The sequence below is a fragment of the Oncorhynchus mykiss genome, chromosome 6 (genome assembly GCF_057628025.1).
Source record: "Oncorhynchus mykiss isolate SJ-2025 chromosome 6, ASM5762802v1, whole genome shotgun sequence".
Classification (NCBI taxonomy): Eukaryota; Metazoa; Chordata; class Actinopteri; order Salmoniformes; family Salmonidae; genus Oncorhynchus; species Oncorhynchus mykiss.
In genome coordinates, this window is record NC_143027.1 from 78,692,504 (window position 1) to 78,710,706 (window position 18,203).

General features: G+C 42.6%; 1 protein-coding gene across 1 annotated transcript in view; it reads left to right on the forward strand.

Annotated features, from left to right (window-relative positions):
• Window positions 1–4,691: 4,691 nt before the first annotated feature.
• Window positions 4,692–18,203, forward strand: part of LOC110506124 (FERM domain-containing protein 5) — a 148,563-nt gene continuing 135,051 nt past the window's right edge. Inside the window, exon 1 of the mRNA XM_090238940.1 lies at window positions 4,692–5,403. Coding sequence (XP_090095066.1) covers window positions 5,302–5,403 — 102 coding nt within the window. The 5' untranslated portion in view covers window positions 4,692–5,301. The remainder of the gene's footprint in view (window positions 5,404–18,203) is intronic.

Sequence of the window (18,203 nt, forward strand, 5' to 3'; positions counted from 1 at the left end):
CATCCAGTCCCATCGCTCCCACTTTCCAAACAGAAAAGTGTTTGGTTACAATGACTGACCTTCCACAGCAACAAGCTTGTTGATCCTGCATATGACAAATATACTGGGAGAAATGTGAGTCTAAATGCAATAGAACATTTTGCTATGGTTACTTATCTGTGATATTTTTATGCTAGTGATATAACATGTAAACAAGTGCTGTTCTCAGTGAGTTTTTCACAGAATTGCCGTGCAAGTTGTGGATGTCAGTTTCATCATCTGTTGGGCTGCTGTTTGGTTAAGCTGTGATGACACTGTTCGACCACCCTGTCATCAGATTACAGATTACACAGATTACACATGCATACATGCCTCCTGCGCTGCTATTTGAAATGAAACTTTAAAAAATGTCCATTGCCGTGTCTCAGTCAGTTCCAGGTCCTGTCTTTTACATAGCAGGTTGATGTCTCAGTAAGTATTTTACATGGAAAGCTGATGCAGTGTGTCTCTGCTTATTATCAAACTGAATTATTCCACTCTTTTGCTGGCTCCCACCACCACCAACCACACTGTGGTGACAGACGTACATGAACTGGACTGGACACACACACTCACACACACACACACACACACACACACACACACACACACACACACACACACACACACACACACACACACACACACACACACACACACACACACAGCAGCTGGCTCAGAGCCCTCAATCAAAAGCCATGGTAGGGACAAAAAGGGAGGCCCTCGGCTAGCCTCTGCCTGGCTGTACATTCTTAGAGGGGTGTGTATGCTGCTATGCTGCTGGGATCAAAGCACAACACAGACCACTACATAGACCAATAGACCACGAGGCCATGTCACATGACCCTGAAACAAATGGCCTATGACGTAATGGAAGGGATTTTCTACAAGATGTGTGGAAAGAGAGAATGACAGATTGTACAAGGGTCTCAGATTATGTCAAATGTGGTTGATATCCTCTTTGACCTCACAGAGGCTGCCTTGGATACACCTTTGGTATAGTTGACGTCTAAAGTAGCTTTCACACCCTGATCTGTTTTACCTGTCTTTGTGATTGTCTCCACCCCCCTCCAGGTGTCGCCCATCTTCCCATTATCCCCTGTGTATTTATACCGGTGTTCTCTGTTTGTCTGTTGCCAGTTTGTCTTGTTTGTCAAGTCAACCAGTGTTTTTGTGGCTCAGCGCCTGCTTTTTCCAGTCTCTCTTTTTCGTGCCCTCCTGGTTTTGACCCTTGCCTGTCCTGTCTCTGAGCCTGCCCGCCCGCCTGAGCCTGCCTGCTGACCTGTACCTTTGCCCCACCTCTGGATTATTGACCGCTGCCTGCCCTGACCCTGAGCCTGCCTGCTGTCCGGTACCATTGCTCCACCTCTGGTTATCTGACCCCTGCCTGCCTTGACATGTCTATTGCCTGCCCCTGTTGGATTATTAAACAATTGTTCATTTTACTTTGTCTGCATCTGGGTTTTACCTTCATACCTGATAGTAGCTTTTGTTACACCATATGTTTTGCCTACTGATTATGGAAATAGAAAATCACATTATTGTAATTATATTGAATTTACAGCTGATTTATGATCATTATCCCATTGCATAAATGAGGAAACCTGATACTCAGACGTTACGTTATTATTTGTGTTGACCTCATGATCTGGATCAGATGGTGGGTTTGAAAAGCATGTTTTGTATTGTGTAGCGTCATACCGGGCTATCTATAGCAGATCCTAATGTCCTGTAGCCTTGTTGGACAGATGTCTAGATGTCTGTGAATGATGTTGAGGAACACCAGAGGCACTGCCTTTACAAAAACATAATCCCATGGCAAAATAGTTATACAAGACAGACGAAATGTAGGTTCACTGGCTTCTGTTTCTGTTGATTAAACGGACATATTTTTATGAACATTTTCTGGAGTTCATCCCATTTTTACCCTTTTATACAAGGCAATCTCTTGCTAATTCTGGACAGTACCTTCAAAATAAATGTTAATTTACACACTCTATAATGCTAATATCCAATTCTGAATGAGTGTAAAATGGTTATACAAGCCTTTCTTCAATCAATGCAAGACAGCATAGAGCCATGTGCTTGCCCAAAATAATGAGTAAACTGTGCTGCTATAAGTGAAGCCAAAAAGCAGCCAATGAAATCACATTATCACAAGGTGAGTGGCTGTTAAAGAGGAAGGAGGACTGCTTTATGTCACCTTGTTGGGATATAGTTCTGGTGTGGTAGTAGATAAGGGTCTGAGCCGCTGTAACTTCATCTTGATTCCACCATGGCCGGCGGGGTCATAATCCACTTCATTGACATCGTAAATAGTGACCTTTAACGCCTCATGGCCCTGAACTTTTCACCCAGCTTCCTCCCACTCTGTTACAAGGTCTTGTAGAACCAGGTAACTTGATTTACTCTACAGCTGTGATACAAGATATCATGTTGGTTCTGATATGAGACAACATGTTGATTTCTACAGTATTTAGAAATGGGAGAAGTTGTAATGCTTATCTGCCTGTCAGCTATACAGGATACGGGATAACTGATCCCCTAATTATGATCAAATGAATACATTTATCATCATGGTTTCCTATGTCATCTCTAGGCCTCAGCAGTTTCAACAGCAGCTAAACACAACCAGAGCCCCTTCAGTTGTAGGCCTACTACAATATGCCTCAGTGCTAGACAGATGTGTAAAGTCACTCAAGTCAATATCTCATTGGATAAAAATACACTTCTCTGTACAGTTTAGCAATTTAATAATTTCAATTCAAACAGGTGCTCTTGTCTGCAAAGAGTACAAATACCCTGCTTACAGTAGGTGACTGAGTTTACGCAGTACTGAACACTTCACTACTTCCCTCTAGTGGTCTACTAGCAAACGAGCAGGAAGTAGACTGCGTGTGGCCACTACTATGAAACTTCTGTGTTATCACTCCTATAGACATCTTCACATGCACCCAGGTGGGCCAACAGTGTATTACTGTTTGGTGAAAGCAGAACATTAAACTCCACTGCCTTTTCAGACTGCTTTCATAAACATTGCGTGTGTGTGATTGCGATCACAAAGCTATGTAAGATATACAGTAGTGTGTCCAGCTTCAAATGGCTTCCACCGGGATACATATCGGCTAAGATTAAAATACAACATATCACATTTAGGGTATCGGAACTATGGAACATTGGAACATGGTGTTCCGTTTCGATTGGACTCATGAGGGTTAAGATCCAAGCTAATTGGAGCGGCTAGGTGTTGACATGGCGTCTTGTGCCAGAGTGATTGGCTGGATGTCCTGGGGTATGTCCTAAATAGTACTCTATTCCCTATGTAATGCACCACTTCTGACCTCTGGTCAAATGTAGTGCACTGCATATAGGCTATATTGGAGTGCTGTTTACCCCTCTCAGGTAGCATGATGTCAAGTCCTGTTCTCGCTCCTTACCCCCCAGCCAGCCGGTAGGGTTGTTTTGATGTTTGACAGCCTGGGGTCAGGTCACTGTGGAAACTGGGATTGGTTTGTAAGACTGTCCTGGGCTGCTGAATCTATGACATCATCTCTTGGTTATTCACACCCAGACAGTGTTGACTCCCAAGGCCAGAAGGAGAAATAGGAAGAAGACGTGACCCCGTGGAAGGACAGCTGAACAACACCCAGACACCCCTCCTCACTCAGGGTCACATTTATGCTTGTGACCACACCCATTCTGCAATGCCATGAACCAATCCACTGCTGCATGCCATCACAGACAGGTGTTACTAGCATGCTGTCATGTCCATGAATGATGATTGGTAAATGTGTTTACCTCCTGTTGTTAAAAAGTATTTGCCCACTCATGTAATGTTGAACACATATCAGGATTTTAACAGCACCATAGGCCTATCCCAGAAGTTAGCATTAGCAAAGACCTAGGATTAGCTTAACCTCTACACATTTTTTTATATATATATTTTTATACTTCAAGGGGTCTTAAAATTAAAAATCAAATAGTAAAATGATCCATGGTATGACCTTCTTAAAACAATTCCATATAGCTTAGTAAAATTGATAAGTTATATAATTGACAGCTTCCCGATACTCACAGGGCTGTTGTTTAGCCTATTATATTCATCTCCTACAGCTACATGTATTCCACATGTGTTGATAGCCTATTCTGTCTTAATCCCAATAATTAATCGATAAAAAAATTCTGCGATCCCATCCACCCCTCTATTTATTATAAGCGCACACTGAGATAACGGTTAAGCAGGTAGGGCAGGTACATACTGTTATGTCAACCATTTCCAGCGGCTTCTCCTAGTGGTCTAGTGGCCCACCTGCTCAAGACTACCAAGAGCAGACTGCACTAGAAATTACACACCACCTGAGGGAGCCAACAGCCTATTGCATAACCAGACAATCTTAATAGTAGGCCTAGTCTATGCAATAAATTATAGACTCCCCGGATGAGATCAATTATAGGCATATTAGGCTATAATAAGTTACATGATCATTGTTTTCCCTTACCTCAGTGGTTACTGTTGGCAATTATGGACATTGCATATTAACTAGGATATTTCAAAGGTTGAATCTAGAAAAATATGACTATTGCATTCTCTGTATTATGAAACAGTCTACGATTAACACCTCTCGCTCGCCAACCTCCTTTCCAGCGGCTCTCCTCGAGCGCGTCATGCACTCATTTGCATACGGTGCGATTTGAAATACAATGTAAACAGCTCTTGAAATGAGCAGCTCATCGAAACAGGTCGAGCAGTCCTTGCTGGCTATTCGTATCATTGGTGGTGTAGGCTGACTGGCATTATTTCAGCTAATGGGCATGGCCCTGCATTCTGATGGAAACGTGGGAGATTCGAAATGACTATTCGTCACATTGCTCCCGCGGAGAACCAACCTGTGGTTACACACAGAAATGTAGCCAACTTCCTCGGCTTTGACTGTCGCGCAGACACGTCATTCAGAGACTAGTCCTTGGCCCGCCCAGCAGCATTTGACTGAAGAGAGCAATGAAGAGTGTCGAGGTATAATAACAGTTTAACTGGACCTCAGCAGCAGGCTAACATTTTATCACATTGAGTGATACAGTATACGTTCTTTGGTTGCCCAGCCGTTGAGCATTCAGTGCGATATCACATCTGGGCTACCGGAAATACGATGCTCAACCACCGCTGTAGGTTGACATTGCTGCTATCCAGGTGTTGGACCAAAGAGGAGGGACGTTGTTGATGTGACATTACATCTATGCTGTGTGCAGTTTTTGTGGTCCCATTCACAGACACAGAGCAAGAAGATGCTGAGCCGTTTCATGAGTGGCAGCATCAGGAATCTGGAACGAGAATACAACTGTACCGTGAGGCTGCTGGATGACTCGGAGTACACCTGCACGATCCAGGTCAGTTCCTGTTTAGCAAGCAGGGAACCTATTATATCGATGCCGTTGCTGTCACCGTTGGTTGCCCCACTGTGGGTCATGTCTCTTTCGTCTGAGTATCTGCTACTTGTGCGCATCACATGACAGCTTGATGAAAATAGGGAAAACCGTAATCTGCATTGCGTATTCAATGTGTAACGATCTAATGTATTATTTGTATTATCGGGTATTTGATCTCATTCTGCTGGCTGGATTTTGGAAGCATGGCTTCAGTGCACTGCAACTGTCCTGAATCGTTCATCATACAATATTGATCATCTATGGATCATCTATTGATCTATGACACTTTTCATATTTTCTATGTTTGTCTAGGTTTTAGACTGGCCTTGGCCTAGGTAAAGAGTGATAATCAGCATCAATAACCGTTTGTGAGTGTCTCCTAACCTGGACGCTTAGAGATGTGACAGTTCTCCTCACCATCATATTAGTAATGACAATATGTAGAGACCTTCACCATCCACACCATTTCTGGGATCTGACAACAAAGGAAAACTATAGCCTATTTTCCAATGTGACTGAAACACTGAATTGAAAGGAAATGGTAGGATTTAACACCAACCATGTAAAGTCTGTAAACAAATGCTGATACCGTTTCAGAGAATCTACAGTATAAGAAGAGGTCAGTCAATCAATCAGCCATCTGCAATCAATCTGCAATCAATCAACATGACAATTTTTTGCGTTCTTTGTATCAGAACATCTGACTTTCTGAGTATTGTAATGACCCTGGCCTTCCTTTTGCTGATCCATGCCTGATCAGGCCCTTGCATCTGCTCTAAGAGAGAGACAAAGTATTGAAACATAAGACATCTCCAGGACACACATTTTAAGGCTTGTCACAAGTCACATTTGAATCACTCTCAGACCGTTTTTGCTGATCTGCAATTCTCTCACAGAGAGAGGGAAGGGGAGGTAGATGGATAGATGGATAGATAGACAGACAGACAGGTGCATTGGAAGAGAACATGTGAGAGAGTGTATGGGAGAAAGAGAGCTTCAGCTCTTTATATACTGCATTTGGGCATTATTAGTCTGTGTACCTCAACGCTTTAGGGCTGCACTGCTCACAGCCGTACTCAGCTTATAATGTGCTCTCTGGTTCTATTCTGAATGCATCTCTGGATCTTCTGCTCTCTATTGTTACAGGGTGGTTTGCAACAGGACATATTCAAACCCTTTATGATACTGATTACAGTCGAATGGCCAAAGTGCCATCTAGTGGCCTCATGGGTGGAATGTTATTAATATTTGTCATAATTTCATTAATCAACATTGTTTAAAAAAATGCTGAAAATCCTGTTTTATATGTCAAACGGTTTTGTTATAGTTCTTCTGTGATGTATATAATGTGTAACATTGGGATGCAAACTCAAAATGATCTGAAATGATACAGGTATCTTATTTTTTGTAAGCCTATAACCATGTGTGTTTCAAAGTAGATTTGTTTTAGACTACCAAGAAACACTCTGTGTGACCCTGATTTAGCCCACTGGAGTAATTAAATAAACGTTTTAAAAAAGGAGGGAACTCAAGATTTTGAGATGCACTGACTTTGTGGCAGGATGAGCATTTTAACTTCTGATGGTGTTTGGTCTTGCTCACCCTGAAGGAAACTGGAATTACTCCTAGCCAAGTCTTGAAGTGTACTGTATTTTCCCCAAAGCTCTTCTAGTCTTGGTATTCCTTACTTTTACCCTCTTCAATTCACCTGGAATTCATACAAGTTTAAAACAGAAACAAGTACCATTATTAATGACTTTAGACAGGAGCTTGAATTAAATATGTCTCTGTCTTTCATAGAACGTTATTGATCCAGAGAAGTCCTCTCCTCCTCATCAGTATGGGTGACTGAGGCACTGGCACAGAGTCAGTGGTGGTGTCCCAAATGTCACCCTATGTAGTGCACTATATTGGACCAGGGTGCATAGGAGTCTGGTCAAAAGTAGCGTGCCATTTGGGACATCCACAGTCTACAGGCCTCAATCAAGATGCTGCATTCTGTGGTGCACTAATGAAATCACCACCGTTCCCTGGAAGTCTAATGCAGGACTTGGATGGAGTTCTGATTTTGTCTTGTAAATGCATTATTGAAATAGACTTCCGCTGCTTTCGTCTAAGTGGGCGTTGTTAAGTTATGTTGTTGACTGCCTGGCGTGTTGCCTGGTAATGTTGGGGTTTGTTAAACTTTTACTGCAGTGGGCTAAATCAGGCTCACACGGAGTGATTCTTGGTAAGTCTTAAACACTTCTACTTTAAAACAAAAGTATACACTTCACACATTATGGAAACTGTGGGCTTAAAAAAACAAGATACCTATACCATGTCAGATATAGAGTTGAAATGTATTACATTTTGAATTTGCATCCCAATATTACACTTTATATACATTACATTACAGAAGATTGAAATATAACATAACAGTTTGACATAGAAACACTGGATTTCAGTCAGGTTTATAAAAATAATCTTTAAATCTGATTAAATTAGGAAAAATATGAATAACATTTCACCCATGAGGCCAAAGAGGGTGCTTTTGGTCATAGACTGCAGGAAAGAGCTTGGCAGCTTTGTTTTTGTTTTTGGAGCCTACATTCAGATAGAAAAGCCTATTGTAGATGTCAAGTTCGCATTTCTTTCTTCTTATGCCTATACCCCTGCACTGCAAAAATGCTTCACAAATAATCTATAAGCGTATATCATGCTTTATTTATTTATTTATTTTGTTAATTTCACCTTTATTTAACCAGGTGGGCAAGTTGAGAACAAGTTATCATTTACAATTGCGACCTGGCCAAGATAAAGCAAAGCAGTTCGACACATACAACGACACAGAGTTACACATGGAGTAAAACAAACATACAGTCAATAATACAGTATAAACAAGTCTATATACGATGTGAGCAAACGAGGTGAGTTAAGGGAGGTAAAGGCAAAAAAAGGCCATGGTGGCAAAGTAAATACAATATAGCAAGTAAAACACTGGAATGGTAGATTTGCAGTGGAAGAATGTGCAAAGTAGAAATAAAAATAATGGGGTGCAAAGGAGCAAAATAAACAAATAAATAAAATAAATACAGTAGGGAAAGAGGTAGTTGTTTGGGCTAAATTATAGATGGGCTATGTACAGGTGCAGTAATCTGTGAGTTGCTCTGACAGTTGGTGCTTAAAGCTAGTGAGAGAGATGTGTTTCCACTTTCAGAGATTCTTGTAGTTCATTCCAGTCATTGGCAGCAGAGAACTGGAAGGAGAGGCGGCCAAAGAAAGAATTGGTTTTGGGGGTGATCAGAGAGATATACCTGCTGGAGCGCGTGCTACAGGTGGGTGATGCTATGGTGACCAGCGAGCTGAGATAAGGGGGGACTTTACCTAGCAGGGTCTTGTAGATCACATGGAGCCAGTGGGTTTGGCGATGAGTATGAAGCGAGGGCCAGCCAACGAGAGCGTACAGGTCGCAATGGTGGGTAGTATATGGGGATGAGTATGAAGCGAGGGCCAGCCAACGAGAGCGTACAGGTCGCAATGGTGGGTAGTATATGGGGCTTTGGTGACAAAACGGATTGCACTGTGATAGACTGCATCCAATTTGTTGAGTAGGGTATTGGAGGCTATTTTGTAAATGACATCGCCAAAGTCGAGGATTGGTAGGATGGTCAGTTTTACAAGGGTATGTTTGGCAGCATGAGTGAAGGATGCTTTGTTGCGAAATAAGAAGCCAATTCTAGATTTAATTTTGGATTGGAGATGTTTGATGTGGGTCTGGAAGGAGAGTTTACAGTCTAACCAGACACCTAGGTATTTATAGTTGTCCACGTATTCTAAGTCAGAGCCGTCCAGAGTAGTGATGTTGGACAGGCGGGCAGGTGCAGGCAGCGATTGGTTGAAGAGCATGCATTTAGTTTTACTTGTATTTAAGAGCAATTGGAGGCCACGGAAGGAGAGTTGTATGGCATTGAAGCTTGCCTGGAGGGTTGTTAACACAGTGTCCAAAGAAGGGCCAGAAGTATACAGAATGGTGTCGTCTGCGTAGAGGTGGATCAGAGACTCACCAGCAGCAAGAGCGACATCATTGATGTATACAGAGAAGAGAGTCGGTCCAAGAATTGAACCCTGTGGCACCCCCATAGAGACTGCCAGAGGTCCGGACAGCAGACCCTCTGATTTGACACACTGAACTCTATCAGAGAAGTAGTTGGTGAACCAGGCGAGGCAATCATTTGAGAAACCAAGGCTGTCGAGTCTGCCGATGAGGATGTGGTGATTGACAGAGTCGAAAGCCTTGGCCAGATCAATGAATACGGCTGCACAGTAATGTTTCTTATCGATGGTGGTTAAGATATCGTTTAGGACCTTGAGCGTGGCTGAGGTGCACCCATGGCCAGCTCTGAAACCAGATTGCAGAGAAGGTATGGTGAGATTCGAAATGGTCGGTAATCTGTTTGTTGACTTAGCTTTCGAAGACCTCAGAAAGGCAGGGTAGGATAGATATAGGTCTGTAGCAGTTTGGGTCAAGAGTGTCCCCCCCTTTGAAGAGGGGGATGACCGCAGCTGCTTTCCAATCTTTGGGAATCTCGAGACGACACGAAAGAGAGGTTTAACAGGCTAGTAATAGGGGTGGCAACAATTTCGGCAGATAATTTTTAGAAAGAAAAGGTCCAGATTGTCTAGCCCGGCTGATTTGTAGGGGTCCAGATTTTGCAGCTCTTTCAGAACATCAGCTGACTGGATTTGGGAGAAGGAGAAATGGGGAAGGCTTGGGCGAGTTGCTGTGGGGGGGTGCAGTGCTGTTGACCGGGATAGGGGTAGCCAGGTGGAAAGCATGGCCAGCCGTAGAAAAATGCTTCTTGAAATTCTCAATTATAGTGGATTTATCAGTGGTGACAGTGATTCCTATCTTCAGTGCAGTGGGCAGCTGGGAGGAGGTGCGCTTATTCTCCATGGACTTTACAGTGTCCCAGAACTTTTTTGAGTTAGTGTTGCAGGAAGCAAATTTCTGCTTGAAAAAGCTAGCCTTGGCTTTTCTAACTGCCTGTGTATAATGGTTTCTAGCTTCCCTGAACAGTTGTATATCACGGGGGCTGTTCGATGCTAATGCAGAATGCCATAGGATGTTTTTGTGTTGGTTAAGGGCAGTCAGGTCTGGGGAGAACCAAGGGCTATATCTGTTCCTGGTTCTACATTTCTTGAATGGGGCATGCTTATTTAAGATGGTGAGGAAGGAATTTTTAAAGAATAACCAGGCATCCTCTACTGACGGGATGAGATCAATATCCTTCCAGGATACCCCGGCCAGGTCGATTAGAAAGGCCTGCTCGCTGAAGTGTTTCAGGGAGTGTTTGACAGTGATGAGTGGAGGTCGTTTGACCGCTGACCCATTACGGATGCAGGCAATGAGGCAGTGATCGCTGAGATCTTGGTTGAAGACAGCAGAGGTGTATTTAGAGGGCAAGTTGGTTAGGATGATATCTATGAGGGTGCCCGTGTTTAAGGCTTTGTGGAGGTACCTGGTAGGTTCATTGATAATTTGTGTGAGATTCAGGGCATCAAGCTTAGATTGTAGGATGGCTGGGGTGTTAAGCACGTTCCAGTCTAGGTCACCTAGCAGCACGAGCTCTGAAGATAGATGTGGGGCAATCAGTTCACATATGGTGTCCAGAGCACAGCTGAGGGCAGAGGGTAGTCTATAGCAGGCGGCAATGGTGAGATAATTGTTTTTAGAGAGGTGGATTTTTAAAAGTAGAAGTTCAAATTGTTTGGGTACAGACCTGGATAGTAGGACAGAACTCTGCAGGCTATCTTTGCAGTAGATTGCAGCACCGCCCCCTTTGGCAGTTCTATCTTGTCTGAAAATGTTGTAGTTTGGGATGAAAATTTCAGAATTTTTGGTGGTCTTTCTAAGCCAGGATTCAGACATAGCTAGAACATCCGGGTTGGCAGAGTGTGCTAAAGCAGTGAATAAAACAAACTTAGGGAGGAGGCTTCTAATGTTAACATGCATGAAACCAAGGCTATTACGGTTACAGAAGCCATCAAAAGAGAGCGCCTGGGGAATAGGAGTGGAGCTAGGCACTGCAGGGCCTTGATTCATCTCTACATCGCCAGAGGAACAGGGGAGGAGTAGGATAAGGGTACGGCTAAAAGCAATAAGAATTGGTCGTCTAGAACGTCTGGAACAGAGAGTAAAAGGAGGTTTCTGGGGGCGATAAAATAGCTTCAAGGTATAATGTACAGACAAAGGTATGGTAGGATGTGAATACAGTGGAGGGAAACCTAGGTATTGAGTGATGATGAGAGAGATATTGTCTCTAGAAACATCATTGAAACCAGGAGATGTCATCGCATGTGTGGGTGGTGGAACTAATATGTTGGATAAGGTATAGTGAGCAGGACTAGAGGCTCTACAGTGAAATAAGCCAATAAACTAACCAGAACAGCAATGGACAAGGCATATTGACATTAAGGAGAGGCATGCTTAGTCGAGTGATCAAAAGGGTCCAGTGAGTAGTGAGGTTGGTTGGGGTCACGGCGATTCAGACAGCTAGCAAGGCCATCGGTAGCAAGCTAGCATAGGATGGAGGTCTGTTTTTAGCCACCTCGTGCGTTTCCGTCAGTAGGATTAGTGGGGTAGAGGAGATCAATCCAATTCGCAAAAAAAAACAATAGATATAGTTATAGAGGCCCAAGAAAAAAAAAAGAAAAAATTCAGATATTCAGATAGCAGCCGATAAGACAGCTAACGATTAGCGGACCGCAGATGGGCGTTCAAGTAACGTCGCGACGGAGGAGCCAGCCAGATAACTCCCTCGGGCAGATAACGTCGGTAGTCCAGTTGTGAAGGCCCGGTGGGGCTCCGCGTTGGCAGTAAAACTGGTCCGGATAGGTGATTGTAGCCCAGGAGTGACTGATGGAACTCTTCAGCTGGCTAGCTCCGGAATAATTGATGTTTGCTCCGGAATCAACGTAAGCCGATAGTCACACGGATAGCAGCTAGCTAGCTGCGAGATCCAGGTATAAATATCCAGAGTTAGCGGTTGAAATCCGGGGACATGGAGAGAAAAATAGGTCCGGTATGTTCCGGTCCGAGCCGCGCCATACAAAACTGGCAATAGATTTTCGAGCTAAAGGATAGCTGATGACCACAAACCGTGGTTAGCTGAATACTAACGATTAGCCAGTAAAGAAGCTAACTAGCTTCTGATTAGCTTCTGGTTAGCTTAAGGCTAGCTTCTGGATTAGCTTCTGGCTAGCTTCTGGCTAGCTTCTGTCTAGCTTCTGGCTAGCTTCTGGTTAGCTTCTATGGAGGATTACAGATTTGAGGTAAATAATACTTTCTTTTTTAAAATATAAATTGGTGAGGCGGGTTGCAGGAGAGTGTTTTGAAGATGAATTTATGGAAAATAAAAAATATATATAAAAAGGTATGCGAAGAAAGTTGTAAATATATATATATATATATATATATATATATATACAGTGCCTTGCGAAAGTATTCGGCCCCGTTGAACTTTGCGACCTTTTGCCACATTTCAGGCTTCAAACATGAAGATATAAAACTGTATTTTTTTGTGAAGAATCAACAACAAGTGGGACACAATCATGAAGTGGAACGATATTTATTGGATATTTAAAACTTTTTTAACAAATCAAAAACTGAAAAATTGGGCGTGCAATTATTCAGCCCCTTTACTTTCAGTGCAGCAAACTCTCTCCAGAAGTTCAGTGAGGATCTCTGAATGATCCAATGTTGACCTAAATGACTAATGATGATAAATACAATCCACCTGTGTGTAATCAAGTCTCCGTATAAATGCACCTGCACTGTGATAGTCTCAGAGGTCCGTTAAAAGCGCAGAGAGCATCATGAAGAACAAGGAACACACCAGGCAGGTCCGAGATACTGTTGTGAAGAAGTTTAAAGACGGATTTGGATACAAAAAGATTTCCCAAGCTTTAAACATCCCAAGGAGCACTGTGCAAGCGATAATATTGAAATGGAAGGAGAATCAGACCACTGCAAATCTACCAAGACCTGGCCGTCCCTCTAAACTTTTAGCTCATACAAGGAGAAGACTGATCAGAGATGCAGCCAAGAGGCCCATGATCACTCTGGATGAACTGCAGAGATCTACAGCTGAGGTGGGAGACTCTGTCCATAGGACAACAATCAGTCGTATATTGCACAAATCTGGCCTTTATGGAAGAGTGGCAAGAAGAAAGCCATTTCTTAAAGATATCCATAAAAAGTGTCGTTTAAAGTTTGCCACAAGCCACCTGGGAGACACACCAAACATGTGGAAGAAGGTGCTCTGGTCAGATGAAACCAAAATTGAACATTTTGGCAACAATGCAAAACGTTATGTTTGGCGTAAAAGCAACACAGCTGAACACACCATCCCCACTGTCAAACATGGTGGTGGCAGCATCATGGTTTGGGCCTGCTTTTCTTCAGCAGGGACAGGGAAGATGGTTAAAATTGATGGGAAGATGGATGGAGCCAAATACAGGACCATTCTGGAAGAAAACCTGATGGAGTCTGCAAAAGACCTGAGACTGGGACGGAGATTTGTCTTCCAACAAGACAATGATCCAAAACATAAAGCAAAATCTACAATGGAATGATTCAAAAATAAACATATCCAGGTGTTAGAATGGCCAAGTCAATGTTCAGACCTGAATCCAATCGAGAATCTGTGGAAAGAACTGAAAACTGCTGTTCACAAATGCTCTCCATCCAACCTCACTGAACTCGAGCTGTTTTGCAAGGAGGAATGGGAAAAAATGTCAGTCTCTCGATGTGCAAAACTGATAGAGACATACCCCAAGCGACTTACAGCTGTAATCGCAGCAAAAGGTGGCGCTACAAAGTATTAACTTAAGAGGGCTGAATAATTTTGCACGCCCAATTTTTCAGTTTTTGATTTGTTAAAAAAGTTTGAAATATCCAATAAATGTCGTTCCACTTCATGATTGTGTCCCACTTGTTGTTGATTCTTCACAAAAAAATACAGTTGTATATCTTTATGTTTGAAGCCTGAAATGTGGCAAAAGGTCGCAAAGTTCAAGGGGGCCAAATACTTTCGCAAGGCACTGTATATACATATACGGGACACGACAAGACGCGGACAAAATACGTCTGACTGCTATGCCATCTTGGAGCTTTATAAAGGGTGACATAACCATTCCCACTGTATGGTCAATTGCCAAATGTGACACAATGCACTATGTATGTTTATCCACCATTTATAGAGTATGACATACACTCATAGATTCTTTGTGAAGCATTTATGTTGTGCTTATGAAGTATGCTATATAAAGCCTTTATTAATTGTACTTTGGTTAAAGTTGGAGTGTCATAAGTGCATTTGTTACTGTACATGAACATGTTATTACCAAAAGGACTTCTTAAAACTGCATGTGGGTTAATCCCCAATCATTCCCAGTCAAAATAATCTCTCCTAGATGCAATACCAAATAAATCCTGAAACTGAAATTCCACCTAGAGTGAACATTACAGGAGAGAGAGAGGGTTCCAAGTGGGATCATTTCACCCCATGATAATCCTGAGACTGGGATTGCTGTTCCCCTATTTATATGTATTTCTAACTGCTGGCTCAGGCTTAATAGAACCTAGAATAGCAGGACGATGTGATTTAGACAGCCACAGCTCTGCTTATCAGTCCCTCTAGCTACAGGCCTACTCTACGCCACCAGGCCTGAGTTCAAATAGTATTTGTTGTCTTTCAAATACTTCAGCTGTGCTTAGTTGAATATGCCTGCTGCAGTATAACTAATCATACAATAAAGGCAAACAGACTCAAGCAAACGCTCACAAATACTATTTGAACCAGTCCTGACGCCACAGAGCTGAATCTACACAACGCATGTCACTTTGATTCGAAGGCACCCTGCAACAACATGGTTAATCCAGAATGTAGAGGAATAGTGAGTCCTCCAAGGCTTTGGTGCTCTCTCAGATTAGGATGATTTGCGGTCACGACAGTAATAACCATGATTCTAAGATGTCACCTACTTTTGATCAGGGCTATATGGGTCCTGGTCAAAAGCAGTGCACTTCATAGGGAATAGGGTGCCATTTAGGATGCAGACACTGACTGCTTTAGCTTGTCCCTTTGATTGCTGCTCTTCCAGCAATGTTTAAAAAATCTCTGATGCCAAATTTCAGAATTTAAACATTTGCATCCTAGTCACTGACAGCTTGAAATGGTGGTGATTTTTACTTCTACGACGTGGACAGACCGGTAGGATTGTCGAGCGTCTGCCGGCGAGACTACTTACCACCTCTGAACAGAGTGGTGGATGTAATTTGCAAACCAAGTACAAAGCGATTCTACATGTAGAAACGGGTGAAAATGATGGTCATTATGGTCAGTCGCCAACAGTGGGTGGTCCCTATATCCCACCGCTCTGACAGCAAGCGAACGGTGGAGGAGCAGCCCTGTACTGTGCACACCGACAATAGGTCTGGTGAGTTTTCTCCTTTACTTTTACTAACTACTCACCATGACAACTGATAAACCCAACATGCATCTCTCTAATACTTGGTTAAGCTGCATGCATGTGAGCTGCTGTGTCCTAACCCATTCCTGGAGGCAGTGCTGTACAGCTGTTAAGATACGGTATACTCCATAGCCGTTTGGAAGAACAAAACAACTCTGGTTGAGTGCCAACTTCAGGCAGGCGTTGCATGACACCTTACACCTCCATATTTAGCCAGCAGCACCAGAAGTGGACCTTTAACCACACCAGTCCCAGGGGACCTGTAGAGTGTCGGATAAGAAGCACAGAAATGTTTTGATATGGTATTTACGTCCATGGTACTATTGCAGTTACACACTAATAGCCTATGAATAGTTTGTTTATTTGGGTCGTTAATTAGTTACTAGTTGTTTTGAATTATACTAAGTCATTACCAGACAATACACATTAATACCATGTCATGTCCTATTAAATATCAGGAACATACCAGAGCACACATTACTGGTTATAAAGTAGAATGCTCAGCCTTACTGGAACATAAGCACAGTTTTGTTGCTTACAAACCTTGATAGATAAACACCTTTCTCTGTAGCTTAGTGAATATGAACCTAGTCGCTGTCAGACAGACATTCGAGCCACAGAGTGCCTGCCTGCAGAGCGGACTGACAGGCAGCTTCCGTCAGCAGTGAGGCAGTGGTGACGGAGCTGTCTCTGACTGTCTGTTTAGGGTTCCAGCGGCTCTACTGTTGCTGTGTGGACCCACGACAATAAATAATACAAATGTGTGCCAGGAGTGAATATTTCATGGAGTGTTTCACCTCTACCTCAGACTGCTACGATTGCAGGCATCACAGCACACATGTTTTTGGGGCTGTGTATACACAAACACACACAGACGCACACACAGACATGTGCGCACATGCGCACGCACACACCACGATAGCAACAAATATGTTGCTGCTAGTAGTGATTTTTCATTTCATTGTGGTGCAGGCAGGAAGCAAAAATAAAAATGTTTAGCTCACTTTGCAACCGCTGCATGCTCCCTCTCTCCTCACCCAGTGATGATGTCACTGGGATAGCTCAGGACTCTGCAGCAGTGCCTGTAGGATCCACAGTCAGCACAGGAGCAATGAAGATTCCCACTGTAGTCACTCTCAGTATAGAGTATATTCTCTCAGTGTACATATTCATCCTATATGGAGCAGTATTAGGATGCCCCAATCTGTCCAGAGAAATTAAGAGATACTGATGGATTTATCATGAATTACTTTAAATGCATAACTTCCCTCAAGAAAGATTCGATAGAGAATAATGTAAACAAGATAAGTCAAATGTAATATCTTGGCATAGTATAATTAAGCAATAAGGCACGAGAGGGTGTGGTATATCTCCAATATACCACGGCTAAGGACTGTTCTTATGCACAACGCAATGTGGAGTGCTAGGACACAGCCCGTAGCCGTGGTATATTGGCCATATATCACAAACCCCCGAGGTGACTTATTGCTATTATCTACTGGTTACCAACTTAATTAGAGCAGAAAAAATAAATGTTTTGTCATACCCATGGTATACGGTCTGATATACCATGATTGTCAGCCAATCAGGTTTCGAACCACCCAGTTTATAATCAAGCAATAATGCCCGAAGGGGTGTGGTATATTGCCAATATACCACGGTTAAAATCAAATCAAATCAAATCACATTTTATTTGTCACATACACATGGTTAGCAGATGTTAATGCGAGTGTAGCGAAATGCTTGTGCTTCTAGTTCCGACAATGCAGTAATAACCAACAAGTAATCTAACTAACAATTCCAAAACTACTGTCTTATTCACAGTGTAAGGGGATAAAGAATATGTACATAAGGATATATGAATGAGTGATGGTACAGAGCAGCATAGGCAAGATACAGTAGATGGTATCGAGTACAGTATATACATATGAGATGAGTATGTAAACAAAGTGGCATAGTTAAAGTGGCTAGTGATACATGTATTACATAAGGATATATATGTATATACATTACATAAGGATGCAGTAGATGATATAGAGTACAGTATATACGTATACATATGAGATGAATAATGTAGGGTATGTAAACATTATATTAGGTAGCATTGTTTAAAGTGGCTAGTGATATATTTTACATAATTTCCCATCAATTCCCATTATTAAAGTGGCTGGAGTTGAGTCAGTGTGTTGGCAGCAGCCACTCAATGTTAGTGGTGGCTGTTTAACAGTCTGATGGCCTTGAGATAG